The sequence below is a fragment of the Lepisosteus oculatus genome, chromosome 5 (assembly GCF_040954835.1).
Source record: "Lepisosteus oculatus isolate fLepOcu1 chromosome 5, fLepOcu1.hap2, whole genome shotgun sequence".
Taxonomy (NCBI): domain Eukaryota; kingdom Metazoa; phylum Chordata; class Actinopteri; order Semionotiformes; family Lepisosteidae; genus Lepisosteus; species Lepisosteus oculatus.
This window is the reverse complement of record NC_090700.1, coordinates 49163437-49180697: the sequence shown is the minus strand read 5'-3', so window position 1 is coordinate 49180697 and position 17261 is coordinate 49163437. Positions and strand designations below refer to the sequence as shown.

At 39.2% G+C, this 17261-nt stretch overlaps 2 protein-coding genes across 3 annotated transcripts; both read left to right on the top strand.

Moving 5' to 3' along the window:
• The first annotated feature begins 357 nt into the window (after window positions 1-357).
• On the top strand, window positions 358-9911 carry LOC107076905 (selenoprotein S-like). 2 transcript variants are annotated; one of them, XM_015343196.2, is made up of 8 exons: window positions 358-458; window positions 2056-2121; window positions 2725-2825; window positions 3845-3920; window positions 6374-6474; window positions 7829-7957; window positions 8568-8634; window positions 9305-9911. In XM_015343196.2, the coding sequence occupies exons 2-8, from the start codon at window positions 2094-2096 to the stop codon at window positions 9376-9378; spliced, it is 576 nt and encodes a 191-aa protein (XP_015198682.1). In that variant the 5' UTR covers window positions 358-458; window positions 2056-2093; the 3' UTR covers window positions 9379-9911. The 2 variants fall into 2 exon arrangements, with proteins under 2 accessions (XP_015198682.1, XP_015198685.1); XM_015343199.2 differs by having other exon boundaries at window positions 361-458; window positions 2091-2121.
• Window positions 9912-11726: 1815 nt separating this feature from the next.
• On the top strand, window positions 11727-17031 carry snrpa1 (small nuclear ribonucleoprotein polypeptide A'). Its single transcript, XM_006628763.3, has 9 exons — window positions 11727-11943; window positions 12812-12959; window positions 13104-13182; window positions 13349-13395; window positions 14698-14800; window positions 15105-15184; window positions 15524-15599; window positions 15812-15905; window positions 16483-17031. Exons 1-9 carry the CDS (start codon window positions 11862-11864, stop codon window positions 16557-16559), a joined length of 786 nt encoding a protein of 261 aa, XP_006628826.2. The 5' UTR covers window positions 11727-11861; the 3' UTR covers window positions 16560-17031.
• Window positions 17032-17261: the final 230 nt, after the last annotated feature.

Genomic DNA, 17261 nt, shown 5'->3' with positions numbered 1-17261 from the left:
AACGTACGTTTGTAATAGGAGGCAACCAGCGACCAGGAGTTAATCCTTGTGGATGTGTGCCACCATCTGGCAAAAAGGGAGACTGTTTTTTTAAAAAAGGGGGAAGTAACGTGAATGCTAAATTGATTTTATTTGAAGAACATTGAATATCGCATTGTAATATTTTAACGTATTTACTACACGTTGTTTTACGGAGTACACACATGGAGTACAGTTTTTAAATTCAGATTCCTAATAAAATGTCAACAAGTTATATTTACATAAATTTCACTGAGTAACTACAGTTTAACGCCCATGCCATGTATATGTTACACAGTCTGCATATTCCCATATTTAACAAACACTAATACTGTGTGTAATCCGATAATAAAAAAACCACAACAAAAGTTCTGTACCTTTAAGGATGTTAAAGAAAACGGCAATAGTCAGAAAGAGTGAAAGTAAAACTGACTGCCAAGGTAAGCAATGTCGTTCTTCTTAGAGGAAATGAATGCCTTTTTGAAAAACAAAAAATAAAAATAAAATCTAGCATTATCTTGAGTATCTCAGAATGTCATGGCAAAACATAGATTCATTTCCTCCTGCGTGAGAGACGTGATTCCCAGTTTCCATTTTGGCGAGAATGTGTTTATACTGTATCTTCCGTCGTCTGCAAAATTACTTTGTAATCTCTTAAATTATGATGGCGCTGAAGAGGTTTTGAGGATCTCAGGCGGGTCTCAGACTACCAGCAATCGAATTGCCTTTCTCACTGAAAAGTGATATGAGTAATGGATCATTTCAGTTTAAATCCTGAATGTCACACAGGATACTCTATACTACGACTAGCTTTTTGAAAATATAATTAATAACGAGAGGCAGTGACTTCCGTATTTCTGAATCTTCAAAAGACAGCTTGTATAGGACAATGATTCATGAGATAAAATGTAAAATGGGATTTTGGTATCTAAAAAGATTAACGTTTATTAAAATTGGTGAAATAAAGTAAACAAAATGTGTTTATTACATCTTTAAGGCGTGACTGTCAACTTCTGTTGTGGTTCCCTTCATAATTTAAAATAAAAGAAGCAGTTAAAGCGATGTGTATATACAGTATATTAGACTTATAAATGATAAATTCATTACATTTTTAATTGTAGTTTTTTTTAATCTCATAATCCGCTTCATCAATATAGCAGGGTCGACAAAAAAAAACGTTTTTGACTGACAGGACCTTGCAGGAATACAAAGCCTTTCTTTCTAAAACACACTGCACTTTGATCAGAAAGTTAAGACTAACTCACAAACAATTATGCTAATCTGAGGTTCAGTTCAGTTGAGATGAACAAAAGACTTATGAATCAATCACTGAAAGAAGTGTTTTTGTTCTCTCATACAATCAGAACTTTAAATTGAGCGCAAGCAATATCAGATCTATTTATAATCAACATACGGCTATGAAAAGTAACCCTACACAAGCCTAAACAGCATAAAATCATGTAGCATAAACAGGAGTGAAGACCATGACTCAAGGTAGATACCACTCACTTTCACATAAGCCTATGATTATCTGCTCTCGAGAGGCTTGAGTCTCTAATTTGTTTTGAGACCTTAAGGAGCTTTACAAAGCAAAGCGGGGCAGACCAGTTACTAATTCTCTGAATTACTGAGTAGTACACATCAGGATTAAAATATTAACTTTAGAAAAATATAAAATACTTTTTTGCTTTTTGTCAGTGATGGTGTGTATAACCTATGTACTATATTATTATTTTTTAATCCTTATAATGTATGTCATGTATGTCAATGTATGTCATGGTGAAAACTAAATCTTACTAGATTTATTAGTTGCTTCAGTAATGGTCTGCGGGAAGAAACAGTTGGATCTGTCACATGTAAAGGTCAGCTGTTCAAATTTAATTTTGGGATATTTATTTTTTTAACCATTTTATTAGTTTTGCACATTTACATCTTAAAATACAGCCTCTCTTTTCCTTTCCTTTTTTAATCCTCGTGATCAATGTTGGCATTATATAACAAATGTAATATTATATATTTTTTGCTTGTATTGTTAAGACATTTCAGATTCACAGTTTATCTGGGCTTTTTAGGAGATGGAATATCCTTTGGCAAAAACACCAGGTGAGTCACCCTCTTTTGTGCCGTGTTTCATTATATACAGTACATGTGCTTCAGGTCCAGGGAGTTCTTTGATCAACAAAATCTGCTTTAAACTATTGCCCTAGACCGAACAGAAAGAAGTATTTACAGCAAAAGGTATTTCTAAACAAATATAAAAATATTGTAAATTCAATAATTTTTGTATGATCAATTTAATATTTTTTGTATTTCATTGTAAAACTCCTTGTAAAAACTTAGGATCTTTCGGTTTGAGAAACTGAAGGCAGAGGTTAGACATCTTTGTGTGTCTTCTATACGTGCTTGTCAGTGCTAGCAGAGCAATCATGTTACTGCATCATGACGTGACCTGTTATAAAACCTCAGACAGGAGGATTGAGTCAAAGATGAGCTGATGAGCGCTGAGCTGAGATACGTACTGTATTGGTATGGGAAACAGCACTTTGCTTTGTGTTTTCACCACGTTATGAGTTTCCAGCGTGATACTGTAAGTATGAGGCCCTGACTTTGAGCTGCACCATTATGGAAGTGATGAATTGTTCAGGAGATGCAAGCCTGCTCGACAGCTGGAAGTCCATGCGCTGACAGACCCTGCTCTCTCTCCAGGCCCGGGTTCTGGGATAAGCCAAGATGACCGATTGAAAGCAGCCCGACTGCGTATGCAAAAACAGCAGGATGCCCTGGTCAGGCAAACAGAGCTAGAAAAGGTAACAGCTTTGAGAATATTTCAGCTAGTGTCCCTTCCAATAGGCTTTGCCATTACAGGCTCATTCATTATTTAACTGATAATAAACAGGGTCAATGTACTGTACAACTGTACAATGTACAGTTCTAATTACAATAAATCAACTTAACTGGATGTTAAGCTGCAAAGGTCTAGTCTTGCAAGGCTAAATCCAATGTTGTCCTGAATAATACTCATAAGACATTAATTGTGTTTAAATATTAATGTTTAGATAGAAATATCAAAATATATACCAAGAGGCTTACCTGAAGTTCAGAAGACTCTGGAATATCCTCCAACTCCGTGTGAGAAGCCTGTGACTGTGTTCCTTAGTGTGCTGCAGTCTGGCTGCATGAACTCACTCTTAAGCTCTCGCTAAAAGTAAAACTCATACCAGAGCCACAGCAGCTCGATGAGCTGAGCTCATCCTGGTTTCTGTAGCATTCAATGGGCTACAAACCATGCAACCCCCCTCCCTGGACAGGACACCACTCCATTGCGGGCATCAACCCCAGCAATGCTGGTCCCCACTCTCACAGCTGGGTGGACTGGAGCCACTGGGGAAAAGTACCTCACTCAAGACACAGCAGCAGAGCCTGCAGCAGGGACTCCACTCCACCTCACTCTCCCCATCCCCCTGGCTCTCCCTAGCTTGGTTGTAATTTATACCTGAATGTACAAATAAAACAACTTCATTAGCTCCATTTAATTCCATTAAATTATTAAGGTTCATTATCTTTTAAGGCATTATGATCAACTTTTCTACATTTGAACAGCCCACTATTCAAGTAAAAGTTATTCACGAAGCCATTCCAGCTGAAAAGTATCTCTCCTTTTCTGCCAGGAGATTTAATTTAATTTCCTTTCCAGTGTAAAATGATATATTCATTAAATAGCATGCAATTAACAGTTCAGGATTTTTGTTGTGCATACCATTAACGTGGGTGAGAATAGCCAGCTTTTCTTTTGGTTTCACTTTACGTTTCTGTCTTTCAACCCCAGCCTAGTGAGGTCTGTGCTCCCAGTCCCTCGGTGAAGGCTGACTCGAGCCACAATCAAGTGCTGAAGGCAGAGAGGGGTAAGAAACGTGCCGTGCTGAATGTAAAAGGCTTTGCCCAGGGCAGGGAGAGAATCGCACCTGTCTAATGGAATTAGCTGCTCTCATCTCTGCTGTGGCTCTGTCAAAGCTCAAGGTTAACTTCAGAGCCCAGCTAGCACATACAGGCTGCTTGAAGAACTTAACTGATGGCTCACAAAAAAACGTGACGCCGCCTCTGCTCCGCGTCAGGGAGCCAGCGAAAGAGAAGAGTCGCTGGCAAAGGCAGTTCCCACAGTGCAGGGAATTAATGGAGGTTTCAGGGCAAGAGTTGAAAGTGAAAAACATAAATGGGAATCCTCATAGAAGACAGGTGATATTGTGATTCTCTCGATGAAGAAGAGTGCAGGGGAAGGCACTGTTGTAATGCATATTTTGTATTTAAGGTTTATTTTCTTTCTGTTTCTGTCTGGGAGGGTCACTGGGATATGACCAAATTGGTTGTTTTAAGGGATCTGGCTTCAGAGTGGTTACAGGTCTTGGTGGATTTTCCTTTTGCCAGGATAAGAGTTGTTTTAAGCTCTGTGTAGATAGGTTGAATTGAAGTAACCTCTATTGCCCCTTAGGGAATGTGTCTTGCACATAAAGAGCCCATAAACATACAACAGATATGCTATAATACTATAATACAATACAATCACAGTACAATCTACCGAACGACAAATTGACTTTGTTCAAAACCTGCATTGCACTAGAGACCTTATTCAGATCTAAAAATAGGCCCTAAAACTTCAGATCTAAAAATGTATTCTTTCCCCTTGTGTATTTTTGTCTTACCGAAGACCGTCTGTCTCTGCTCCATGGGGGGCATCCTGATAAAGAGTATGACAGAAAACCTGCCCACAGTCTCTTCCCACTCTTCACAGCTGCCCTGGGGGAGACCTGTTCCCTTCCACTTGTCAAACTATTAGTGGAGCGGCAGTCAGCCAGCTCAGTTTGAGCAAATCTCATCACAGGTTACAAGCAGAAAAATCTATTACTGGGAGAAAATAGGAACAAGCTTTGTTCTATTGAGCCTAAATTGCCTTTACGGCATCTCTTATTGTATAAAGAACAAAAAATGTTGATTATCTAAACAAATATAAACTGAACCTATGAAATACAATTGATCAGGGATTTGTTTCTTTCAATCTCTGTAAGAAATCAAGGTCCATGTTTCAGTTACATTTCCTGTGCAATCGGTGCAGCACAGTTAAAACAAGCCCTGCAAGCCCTTCATGCTTCTGAACGCACCTTAAGGACTTTAGAAGTCAATACTTCTGTGCTTCTATATCACATCTGCTGAACTATTGAGAAAGTATACCAGTGTCCCTAGAGGCATAGAGGCAAAGTCAGAAAAAAAAACTTTACTGAGATTTCAAAGAAAGAAAAAAAGTAAATGGCTTGAAGTTCCAATAGAACAATCGAACAAGCTACATGTTCATCTGACATGGTGACTTATAAAAAGATTGGACGTACTGGCATTGATTTCAGGAAAACATCTGGGATTTTAAGAAAAAAATATAGAGCAACAAGATCTTTAAATATGGCCTTCACAACCCATGTAGACAATACTTCTGACAGATCTACACTAGTATCACATTTGAATACTAACTAGAAACGTCAGCTGGGTCTTAATTTGTGTACACGATTAGGAGAATAGCCTTCAAAATAAATGTTGTTTATGGTATCCTTGGCCTTTGACTGCTTTCTGTGACTGAACACATTTTCCCTCTGTGTCCTAGATATCTTCACAGAGAGACTAAAAACAAGAAAACAACCTTAGCAACAGCCTTTAATCAGCTTTAAATTATGTAGAATATCAATCCCTTATAATAAAATCATCTTTTGTTACTTAAGAGTGACAGCATTTGAGCTTCAGCAGTGCACTGAAAAGAGTTATAGTATGCTAGGATGATGCTATCTACCGGAGGTGATCTGAAATATTAGTACAAAGCCTTATGTTATGTTAGGCTTATGTTAAGCCCTTATTTTTTACTAGATTATTAATATCTAATATATTATTATTTATAAATTATAAATTATTATTATTAATATTATTCATTTACATTTGCAGGAAAGTTTTAATGAATTAGGGAGCTTTTTGCAAATATGCTTAACCAAATCTGTTCACATGTGATAGTCTATAGTCTAGATGCTAAATGTTTAATTCTTGTGTTACTAGAAAATAACAGTACAGTTACTGTACAGAACGAATGCACTACTGTTGCTGCAGGACAGACACCATCAAAATGATGTCTTGACTCAGTGGAAAAAATAACTGCAGAGTCTTAGTTAGAAGGTGTTACTAAGTTCTTCAGCAGCAGAATCTTTCCTGGAAAAAATCAATATGAGTCTTCGTGTATGAGTACATGACATCCTAACGCACTCCTCCTCTCATTATGATACCTTTTACTATGGAATCTTTGGGGAAGACAGGTCTTGTTGTTTCGTAGATCCCAGAGAACATGTGGCTCAGGATGATGCCAGGAGAGCAGCCTGGCTCCGGATGCAGGACAAAATGGACGCAGATGCAGAACACCACAAAGCCAGATTGGTGAGGCAGCATTTCGAGTGTTTTTTTCTTCCCTTTCCATGCAAACCTGCCAATGTAATGGTTCAGTAAATCAATTACTAATCCACTGGGGAATGCTTTACCCCTTGCATATCAGAATCAGTGGGATAAATGGTCTATTGTTCTATTAAGCCAAGCCTGTTTTATTTAATCCTTTTTCAAAATAATGGACTGAGCACTTCAGAAAACAGACTGAATTGTAAATGCACACTTTTTGTATTTTTCCATAAACATGATGCAATAAATAGTCAAGGAACACAAATGGCGTTCTTGCCTGCATGAGAAAATAATTTGAAGGCTACAATACTGCAGATAGCAGTTAAGTACAGTATAACAATATAGCTGTATTTTTTATGATGATCAGTTTGTGTTTGACTAGTCTAATTAAGAAAGAAAGTTTTCTGCACTTCATTCTTTAACGAACATTTAGCTGATGAACGATATGAACTGGATTCTCAAAGAAAATTTACGTGCCACAAATACACTGCCTTCAATCCCAGCCCTTCTGGTGTATTTGAAAATAATTCATGTCGAAGTGTTTTCAGAAGATTGCCTTGTAAATGTATCCTGTAGTGTTCCACAGACAGTGCACAGCAGAATTGTGTAAAGGACACTGAATTCATTATGAAGTGTGTGGACTGGGTTGCCACCTGTCTAGTTTTCATCTAGGAACAGGGTAAAGGTTTATTCCATGTTGAAAGGAAAAGAAGAGACACAATGTTATGGCTGTGGAGTCTTCTTCATCTGTCTCTGAATGCAGAAGAACCTGAAGACGTCTCCACAGCTGAAACATAATGTCTCTTGGAATGGAATAAAACTTTACCTGTTCCTTTGCAGTCTACACATGCTTGAGCAGTTACCTGCTTAAACTAGTTTTCATCTAGATGGTCCGGTTTTTGTTCTGTGCATCCAGTTTGGATGTCTTACTTTTTGATGGTGTGCAGAAATTCAGAAGTGCAGCCCGGATCTCTGACCTCTGTTGCAGAGACTGAAATGGCTGTGCCAGGACCCCCAATCAGTCCACCCAAAGCAACACTTTGGTGATATCCCCACAGGTGGTTCCTTTTCCTGGAAAGGGAAAGCACGACATTTGTTTGGGAATTCACTGTGGATAAGATTAAGATCTCTTTATTAGCCATCTGCAATTTCTTGCAAATTCCTGCAAGCATTACTTTCCTTCAAACATGTCTTATGTTTCTCCTTCCTTTTGAATATTTTACAAAACATTACTGGCACAAGCGTCTCATAATTACTTCATTGATTCAGCATTACAAAAGGGAGTGGCGCTGTGCATGTGTGAGCCAGTGCAGATGCTGTGACCTCTGTGCTTTGACAGATGGAGGAGGCGGAGAAGAAGCAGCAGAGAGATAAAGAAGCTGAAGAGCAGAAGAAGAAGGAGAAGATTGAGAAGTGGGAGTTCATGCAGGAGGGCAAGAGCTACCGAGGGAAGGCGAAGGCAGCACAGGTAGACCGTACCATGAGAGCGCGGTTGGTATTTTAAAATGATCAACCAAATCACATAAGCTCCATACACTGTACTGTGTTATCCACCCTGAAAGCAGTCTCAAAACATGTGATGTTGCACATGGATCTCACCTCTTTTCCACAAACACTGTTCTTCCCATGCAGAAACACTGAAATGCACACCTTTATGATAATCTAACTGGCAAAAGCAGAATTAAGGCTGTGCCTGGGGCAGTATAGTTTGTAAGGTAAAGTATGACCCAAATGATGGGAAGATATGGCAAAACAGATGTACAAGGTAAAAACATGGAAAAGCCACAGAGGTACAGTACATACTTACATACTTCAAAAGACAAATGTGCCAGAGCAGCTGAAAGTTGAGTGAAAAGTACCTCCACTTTATTGTTTTGTTTGTGGAATACTGATGACTGTGAAAGAAAAGCGATGATGTTATTAAGTCTGCCGGCAGTTGCATTCCAGGAGTGCTAATGGAAAAGCACAGCTTCTCAATGATTTCCCCATGGAAGAAATCAATGGCAGGATTTTGAAATTGTGCGGTGCACGTTAAACCATCTGGTGGGATCAATGTGGTGTCTTTGCTTTCTTAATAGCAAGAGACAAGTGAGCTCGCTGCAGTTCCCAAGAAGACAAGAGACAAGAAGCCTCTAAGGTCAAATGGTAAGAAGAGCTAATAATAACACTGATCTTTACTTCTACTCCCAATGGACAGCATGCCAGAACAGCAACTGGTCTGTGAACTTAAATTGCCACTATGTGATTCTCCTAATATTATAAAATCCATACCAATAAGTTGAAGATGTACAGGGAATAAGTATTGTGATTAGCTACAAATATCTTTAACATGAAAGTAGTGGAGCAAAGCTGCTCTCTCATCCTGCAGCCAGAGGTGAAATTTTGGAGTTTCTTCATGTATTTGTTGGCCTCAGCACTGTTGGTTAAAATGTGTATGCTTGGCATTTTCCCATTCTTACAAGACAGTATGCATAACAGTCATCTGTCATCCTAAACCCCATCAGGCCTTGACTCCAAGTGCATATCCTAATGTACATAAACCCACAGGAAACCAGGCTGGGAAAAGGGCTCAGCCATGAGTTTTATTGCCGCAGTTTAATATGAAAAGGCAGTTTTCCGTGATAGTAGTGGTGCATCATCTAATGTGCTGACATACACAAGGGTAGAATCACTTTTCCACGCACATTAACCTGCGCAGGACACACAAATAAGTTTCGTGAAGCAAAAAACAAATGCAGATTAAAATGTTAACCTTCTTGTCTGACAACACTGGTTTAACGTTTACCTGAACTACATTGTGTCTTTGCCTCCACAGACTACAACCCCCTGTCAGGAGATGGGGGCTGTGGCTCCTCCTGGAGGGCCTCTCGGAGGAGCGGTGGAGGATGAGGTTAGGGACCCCAGTCAGCGCTGGGGTCTCCCTGTTGCCAGCTGGCACAGTGTGCTGACAAAGACATCGTCTTACTAGGCTTACCAGACCTAGCATGCAATATGACCACTGGAGACAACTGGGATTTCATGAGCAAATGTTTTGGAATGTATGCCCCAGAGGTTATTTTATTTATCTTTCTCCCCTATAAGCCTTAAATACAGGTGTCTATTTTTTTATTTGGAAGGTAGTCTGTCTCACAGTAGCATTGCATGCCGAGTCTGTAAGCTATTAATGAAATCATCTTTTTAAAGAGACTTTCTCATTAAGATGGTAGAAATAGATAAGATGATGCCTTGTATAATCGGCATTGTGAGTGCATTATTTCTAATGTTGCTGAGGTGTAGAGCTTAATTTTTAATACTGTAAGTGCCTATGCAAACTGCCAAATGCAGAACTATATTCTTTCGGAAAGAGCTAAGCAATAAATGTATGTAAATCAAGTACTGTATGAAGTGTTCGTATAAACTTAATAAAAACACTTTAAACTCTCTCTACAAATGTTTATGTAAACAAAAAAATCTGTTCTTTTACATTTACATGTCTGTAGTGTATATAGACTTACAGTAGAATACCGAATTCAAACCTTTCTAGTCCTTCATAAGGACAGCTTGCAAATGAGCAGAGGCGATTTAGCCCGTCTTTGTAACGGACACGGACTGGAATCCGTGTCAGATATTGTAGAAGACCCTATGCGATGCGGTAAGAGCTGGAGAAAACAGGAGGCGTGGTAAAAAGGAACACACAGGGGTTTAATAGTGCACAAAATAATAGTGACAGTCCGTGAGACAGTGTACGGGGAAGACAAAACGGCATCCAAATCCAAACGAGTCCAAGGGCAGGTCAAAGCACAGTCCGAAAGTCCATCAACTGGAAATCCATCCTGGAACGCGACAAAGTTAAAATCCCCGAGAGAGGGGAGCACACAGACGAACGAAACATGGAGGTCCAAGGGTGACGGGGCGAGATCCTCCAGACCCCGGGCTCAGGAAGCGGGAGGTGTCGGGGATGAGGCCTATGCCCTCAGGAGACGGACGTAGGGTTTCCTGGTACTAGGCGGGCCTCACGACATCTTACCCTAATGATGAGCCCCGAGGACTGGAGGAGCTGGTCTTTAAATAATAACGCTAAAAGGGTACACCTGGAGAGCTAAATCACACGAACAATAATGAGAGCAGTGGAGCGCCCTCTAGGGAGGGATGTCGGGCATGACAGTCTTGCTTGCTTGGCTTTGAGTAACCAAATGATCCAAAGATCTCATCCAAGCTCATGCTCTTCTCTGTCTCAATATGGTCGATGCAGCTGTATTGTGAAATGCCACATGTCACTGTATGAAAAAGGAAAAGGAAAGTAAATGAATAAATTAATGATTGTTAAGCAGCTCCTGCTCTCTGTGTCTCCATATTGGTCCACATTCATTGTCAGTCTCCAGCACCAGCTCCTGAAAGCTGTGCAATAATTCATTAAACTCATATAGAGCTTTTGTGGACACTCCACTCAAAGCGCTTTACAGGTAATGGGGTCTCCCCTTCACCACCACCAATGTGCAGCCCCACCTGGATGATGCGACAGCAGCCATAGTGCGCCAGAACACTCACCACACATCAGCTATCAGTGGGGAGGAGACCAGAGTAATGAAGTCAATCATAGATGGGGATTATTAGGAGGCCATGATTGATAAAGGCTATAGGGAGATTTGGCCAGGACACCACAGTAACACCCCTATGGCTTTCTAGAAATGCCCTGGGATTTTTAATGACCAGAGAGAGTCGGGACCTCGGTTTTATGTCTCATTCGAAGGACAGCGTCGTTTGTTATACAGTACACTGTCCATGTCACTACTGGGGCATTAGAACCCACACAAACTGCAGGGTGAGCGGCCCATACTGGCTCCACTAACACCTCTTCCAGCAGCAACCTTAGCTTTCCCAGAAGGTCTCACATCCAGGTACTGGCCAGGCTCACACCTGCATCGTTTCAGTGGGTTACCAGTTGGGAGTTGCACAGTAATAAAGCTGATATAGTGCAGGGATGAGTAGCATCTGTATTTTAATCAGTATGTCTTAATAAACATAATGTTATCATAAATGTTTTATATACTTTTAAAAACAATAAATGATAAAAATATCGTTTTGCATTTTCTGTAGACTCTCTATAATTTAGTATTTTTTTTACTACCCACTACAGGTTTGCGTTCAGGCCCTGGAATATGAGCCCTACCAAAATGGCCTCTCATTTCTCATACGAAACATCCGGGTTGTTTGGGTAGTCCGCTCTAATGTGTTTATCTCTATGGTTCGATGCTGGCTACTGCTGCATGCTGGGAATAAATGCAGAGCCAGTTAGCGGCGTGCTAGGGGAAAGATTTTCTTGAGGGAGCTTTGGTTGTGGTTGTTTAAATTTTATTTGTAACCTTCTTTAAGAACAAAATCTATCTGTTGCTATGGTGAAGTTGTCGGCAGAGTTGATCGAACAGGCGGCTCAGTATACAAACCCTGTTCGCGACAGAGAATTGGACCTTCGAGGTACGTTGCGGGCCGCAGGACGGATAAAGCGGTAAATTTAACAAAGGCCGCGGAAGATATTGAACCGAGTTAAATAATATTTTGTGATTTTGTATATCATCACTTGCAATTTAAAATCCGATGTGTCGAGCACTTAACCTTTCAAGGCGGAACGTTTTGTTTTTAATCGTTTCTTGCGAATTATTTTATCACAAATGTACCGTTTTAAATAAGCGTAATAACTCGTACGTGGCATGAAATAATTTTACTGTTTTTGTGTGAAAACAGTAGAACGTGCACGTGCATTGCAGTAAGGTTTTCTTTTCTAAAATTTTCATTGTTATGCGACAATATTGATAAAAGGCGAGTTCAGAAGTCCTTGACGGGTTTCTGCAGCTATTTTAAATGTAGCCGTGTTCAATACTGGGGTGCTGCTAGGGTCTCAAATCATGTTATATACGAGATATGCAGCTATTGTTTTTTTAGATGCATACAGTTATTAGTTTATACATTTTTCAAGGATGAGGAGTGAGATACATTTATAAGCTAATGATTCAGCGACAAATAACTAGAGTTGAGTCTGAAAAAAACGGTTTTTTTTCCATTCGTTGAAAGGAGACCTTGGCAGATTGGTGCGCCTTGATTGTGGCTGAGATTCTTGTTTTCAGTGGCCGATAAGTACGATTACAGAGATGAACTCTGGTCAGTGTCCATCTTCAGTGTGCAGTCTGATGTTTTTTTACTTGACAGTCCTACCAGGCTAGACATTCTCCTGGTGACACTTTCCTGACTGGCCATGAAGGGTTAAGAGTGGTGGTTAAGTAGCAGTACTAGAGTATTGTGGGTTTTGTCCCCGTTTGTTGTTCTCATCCCAATTTCTCGTGTTCAGGTTATAAAATCCCTGTCCTGGAAAACCTGGGAGCCACATTGGATCAGTTTGACACTATAGATTTCTCTGACAATGAAATCAGGAAGCTAGATGGCTTTCCCTTGCTGAAAAGAATAAAAACGCTGTTGATGAATAACAACAGGATATGGTGAGCATAACTGGAACTGTTATTCATTAATAATTGTACACTGCATAAAGAGTATTTTCCTGTAAATTTGAGTTAATTGGCTTTAATTGCATGGTCCTCATTGTTGGTTTAATCTTGTAAGCTTGTGCTTGTTGTGTTTTCTAGCCGAATCGGTGAAGGTCTTGAACAGTCTCTTCCAAATTTGAGAGAATTAGTCCTCACAAGTAATAACATCCAGGAGCTGGTAAGCTATTTTTTTTGTCTGGCCTTTCTTATTTACACATGCAGAAAGATGTTTTAAGCTGTGGTGTTATGTGTTGACTCACATGCATCCCAGTGTTAATGTGGATTTTCAAGTGTGCCTTTTTAAAAATAAAAAAAACTTCTAAATCTGTTTATTTTTTCCCTAGGGGGATTTGGATCCTCTTGCATCGGTAAAGAGCCTAACCTTACTGAGGTATATATATATTTTTTGGCTTCCTCTAAAATGAATTAACTCTTGTTGTGGTCATACTCTTATCTGAAATTGAAATTCATTGGGAAATTTGGTTTGGTATTAAGTGTAACGGTAAAACTATAATCATTAACAGGGAGCCGAACTAAATGAATAAGGATATGGGTCCTGTCTTCTCTTGTCATTCATCTTAATTAAAACCTTACTTCCTGCAGCAGTACTGCAAATTGTAAAGTAATACAGGAAGGCTCCACAGCCGAAAAGTTGTTTCTTTTCTTCTATTTTCAGCGTGGTATAAATTTCTACTTGTTCCAAGTAATACAAGTCTACAACCTGAAGAGTAAAATACCTTCTGATAGAAAGATTTATGTTCTGTAATATATTGCACGAAGGAATGCTAGTTTTGTTATAGGCGGTGAAACACATGGAGTCCAATTTTTTTAACCCAGGCTGGAATTTTTGCATGTGACAAATGCTTTTCTGTCAGTACCTGTCAAGAGCCCGTCATTCATTGATCTTTCATTTATTTGCTGAATGCTATTAGTGGTCTGTGGAAGCTGAAAGTGATTTTGTCTATGAATGTGGTGTACATGATTTGGCAATAGAGACCGCATTTCCACTCAGTCACTAACTATTGGTTTTGGTTGATTCTTGAGCCTTTGAGCAGATTCTTGTTTTTACTCCAGAGTTGTTGGAGCTCTGGGGTTCTGGATATATATTTTTTTCCAGCCACAATTCGGGTCTTTTTAGTATGGTCATAGAAAATAAATTGACATCTGTGTGATTGTCTTTCGTTTTTCAGTTGGGAAAACAGAAGTCAGACCGCATACCTTAAAGGGAATATTGAGATGGAATTAACATGATAAATATAAAAAACACAGAAATCAGTTTTCTCTACTTTCTCTGTTAGGATGTTTGCTTTTTCCCTGTAGTTCTGTCAGTGTATAAACTCTCATTAGTCATTAAAATGTCAGTACCTTAACATTTGTTTTTGGAGATTTTGCAAATTGTTCTTGTCAAACTCTTTGTTGTTGTAAGGAAATGCTCCACAGTTCCACAGAAAGATACAATATCCTGAACCCAAACTATATTATCGAGAAGGTATTGATTGGTATATCATTCTGTTTAACATGCATCAGCCTGTAAATACAAGTTTTTGGCGTAAAACACAGTTTTCAACCTTTTAATTTCAAATTAATTTGAAATAAAATTGAATTTGGCTTGCTTTTTCCAAAACTTTGTAGTTCACATCTGTAAATTGAATTATCTGTCAACTGTAAACTAACCTCGTACTTATTTTTTCAGCCTTTTAAGGAATCCAGTAACCAACAAAAAACATTACAGGCTGTATGTGATCAACAAGATACCACAGATACGAGTGCTGGACTTCCAGAAGGTGAAACTGAAGGTAAATTCTGACCTTATTAAGGAAAGGGGGTTTGGACAAATGAGTCTTTAAAGTTCTGTGCAGAATCAAGGAAACTTCTCAGTGCATGTATAATATTTCATTTTAATCTACATCAATTTTACAAGACATAACGGCTTGTTTTTTTTTTTCTAGTCTTGGTGACATTACTGGGGAAATACACTGTGGCAAGGCAGAAATGGGAAATTGTACTTTTAGGGAAAGCTGAAAGGATTTGTTTACGGTTCTCTTACAAGTTTTGTCAAGTGGAAACTGTTTACATTAACTGTGTGATGTATCGCCTTAGGAGCGTCAGGAGGCGGAGAAAATGTTCAAAGGCAAACGGGGTGCACAGCTTGCAAAGGATATTGCCAAGAGAACAAAAACGTAAGATGAAAGCACTTGATCTAGCACTGACCTTCAGAAACACTGGAACCTGGCTGATAGTTGCACAGTCGCCCATATGTCCGTTAACTTTTCCTGGGCATTCACTAGGAAAAACAACCACCATTTCTTTAACTACATAAATTCTCAGTTTCGGGTCTTGGAGTAAGTCTGATGGTTTTCAGTGTTTCTGAGGAGAGCTGTTTCAAGAAGTACCCGACTGTATCAGTATATTGACAAAGAAAAGATACTACACTGATGTTGTTCAAACTTAGTGTTAAGGGCTGCGAGAAGCTATACAGTGGCAAGGGGTGTGTGTGACACTTTGCTTTTGTGTTGTAGGTTCACTCCTGGTGCAGCCCTCCAAGCTGAAAAAAAGAAAACCGGGCCATCCCCAGCAGATGTCGAAGCTATTAAGGTAACTCTAGACTCTTGTATGGTCAGGACAGGTATTTGTAATGCTTGTGCTATTTGCAGTAAACTCTTTATCTTAACACCTGAGAGCACAGGCATGTCTTTTCCGTCTTTGCTTAATTTTTTACTTACTGTTTACTGTTTTTGTATTTATAAAAAAAAGTTGTCATTGCTGTGACATGCTTTCATGTTGTGGGTTCTCCTGTCAATCTACAGAATGCCATAGCAAATGCCACATCTCTGGCTGAAGTGGAGAGGTTGAATGGACTACTGCAGTCGGGACAGATTCCAGGCAGGGATAAGAAACAAGGTTAGTGTGGCACAAAGCTTATATGAGGTGCTATATAGAGATTTGTTCTAGGAAATGATTTTTTTTTGGTCAGTGTTCTGTTGGTTGAATGTATCTTGGGTGGGATCAAATTGAATCCGTCCCAGTATATTGATGAGACTTGACAATCACACCCCACTAATAACCATGCAAACTGTAAAACCCACCTGTTGCTGTTGAAATGTTTGCAGACAGATACATTGGGGCTGAATGGATGTTAGCTGGTAGGTGAGTGGCTGACAGCTGATGATTTCAAGTGGATGTAGTCTTAATTGGAACAGTTTGCAAAAGACATTTGAAGAAAAGTCTGGCTCTGGCTCAGGGTAAAATCCAAGGCCTTTTGCCCTGAGCCTTGGGTTTTGTCTGTGCTGTAATTCAGGGGTGTGACAATTCACCCTCAATGCTTTTCTGGATGGTGTTTGAACAAGGTCCTTCATTACTTAACACAGTTTATTTGAATGACCTAAAATATCAGCTTTTTTATACAGTTCTTTTAAAGAATTTCAGTCCTCTGGGTCTGGACGTGAACACTTCTGATCAGTTGCCATACTTGTTTTAGGGCCGGCAGGTGAGGAGGAGGAGCAAGAGGAGGAAGAAGAGCAAATGGATGAAGACATTCCTGTTAATGGGTCATAGTACATTTTTTAAATATAAGGCACCCAAAACTATGGGTGAAAGTGCCCAACTGTAGATTTATTTTTTATACCTTTTCATGAAAATGTGTCCACTTTGTGAAAGACTACACAACTTGTTTGAAATGTTGGGATTATAAATCAGTTAATACTTAATCTTGTGAAGTGTTTCTGATCCTGACCAGGTTTTGTGTTTATAATTTCAGACCATTAAGAATAAGGGGCTTAGTAGTTAAACTCTTGATGTAAAAGAAATGTACAGTTAAGGTCATGTGTGTAAATGTCCGAATGGGGCTTGTTAAGTCATGTTCATGTTGCCAGTATCTTTAAATAAAGTGTATGATTGGACAAAATGTTGCCCTACATTTGTTAAAGATGCATTTCTCATTTACTGTGTAAACCATGACATGAAAAATCCTTGTATGTTTGCTTGCTTTTGTTTACAGTGAAATAAAGATGTAATTTTATGATGATAATGATGCTTTGCAGACTGTTTGCATGGTATTTCACTAAGCAGTTCAGTTCAGATGAACAGTAATTCAAATCAAACATTACATATGGTTATTAACAATGTGTTGGTATACAAATATTTCTAAAACGTTACAAGATCATAGCTAGAGTTGCCAAACATTTGGGCAGCAGTATGGAACAGTATAGTTCTGGAGTGGACATATGGTGGGTTCAAGTTGGTTGCTCAACACTGTTG

Bases quoted from the DNA above. Each gene is read 5' to 3' on its own strand.
- snrpa1 (XM_006628763.3), top strand. From the start codon at position 11,862: ATGGTGAAGTTGTCGGCAGAGTTGATCGAACAGGCGGCTCAGTATACA. The intron at 15,600-15,811 runs GTAACTCTAGAC...GTCAATCTACAG, and splicing joins CAGATGTCGAAGCTATTAAG to AATGCCATAGCAAATGCCAC. The intron at 15,906-16,482 runs GTTAGTGTGGCA...TACTTGTTTTAG, and splicing joins AGGCAGGGATAAGAAACAAG to GGCCGGCAGGTGAGGAGGAG.
- LOC107076905 (XM_015343196.2), top strand. From the start codon at position 2,094: ATGGAATATCCTTTGGCAAAAACACCAG. The intron at 3,921-6,373 runs GTAAGAAACGTG...GTTGTTTCGTAG, and splicing joins AGTGCTGAAGGCAGAGAGGG to ATCCCAGAGAACATGTGGCT. The intron at 8,635-9,304 runs GTAAGAAGAGCT...TTGCCTCCACAG, and splicing joins GAAGCCTCTAAGGTCAAATG to ACTACAACCCCCTGTCAGGA.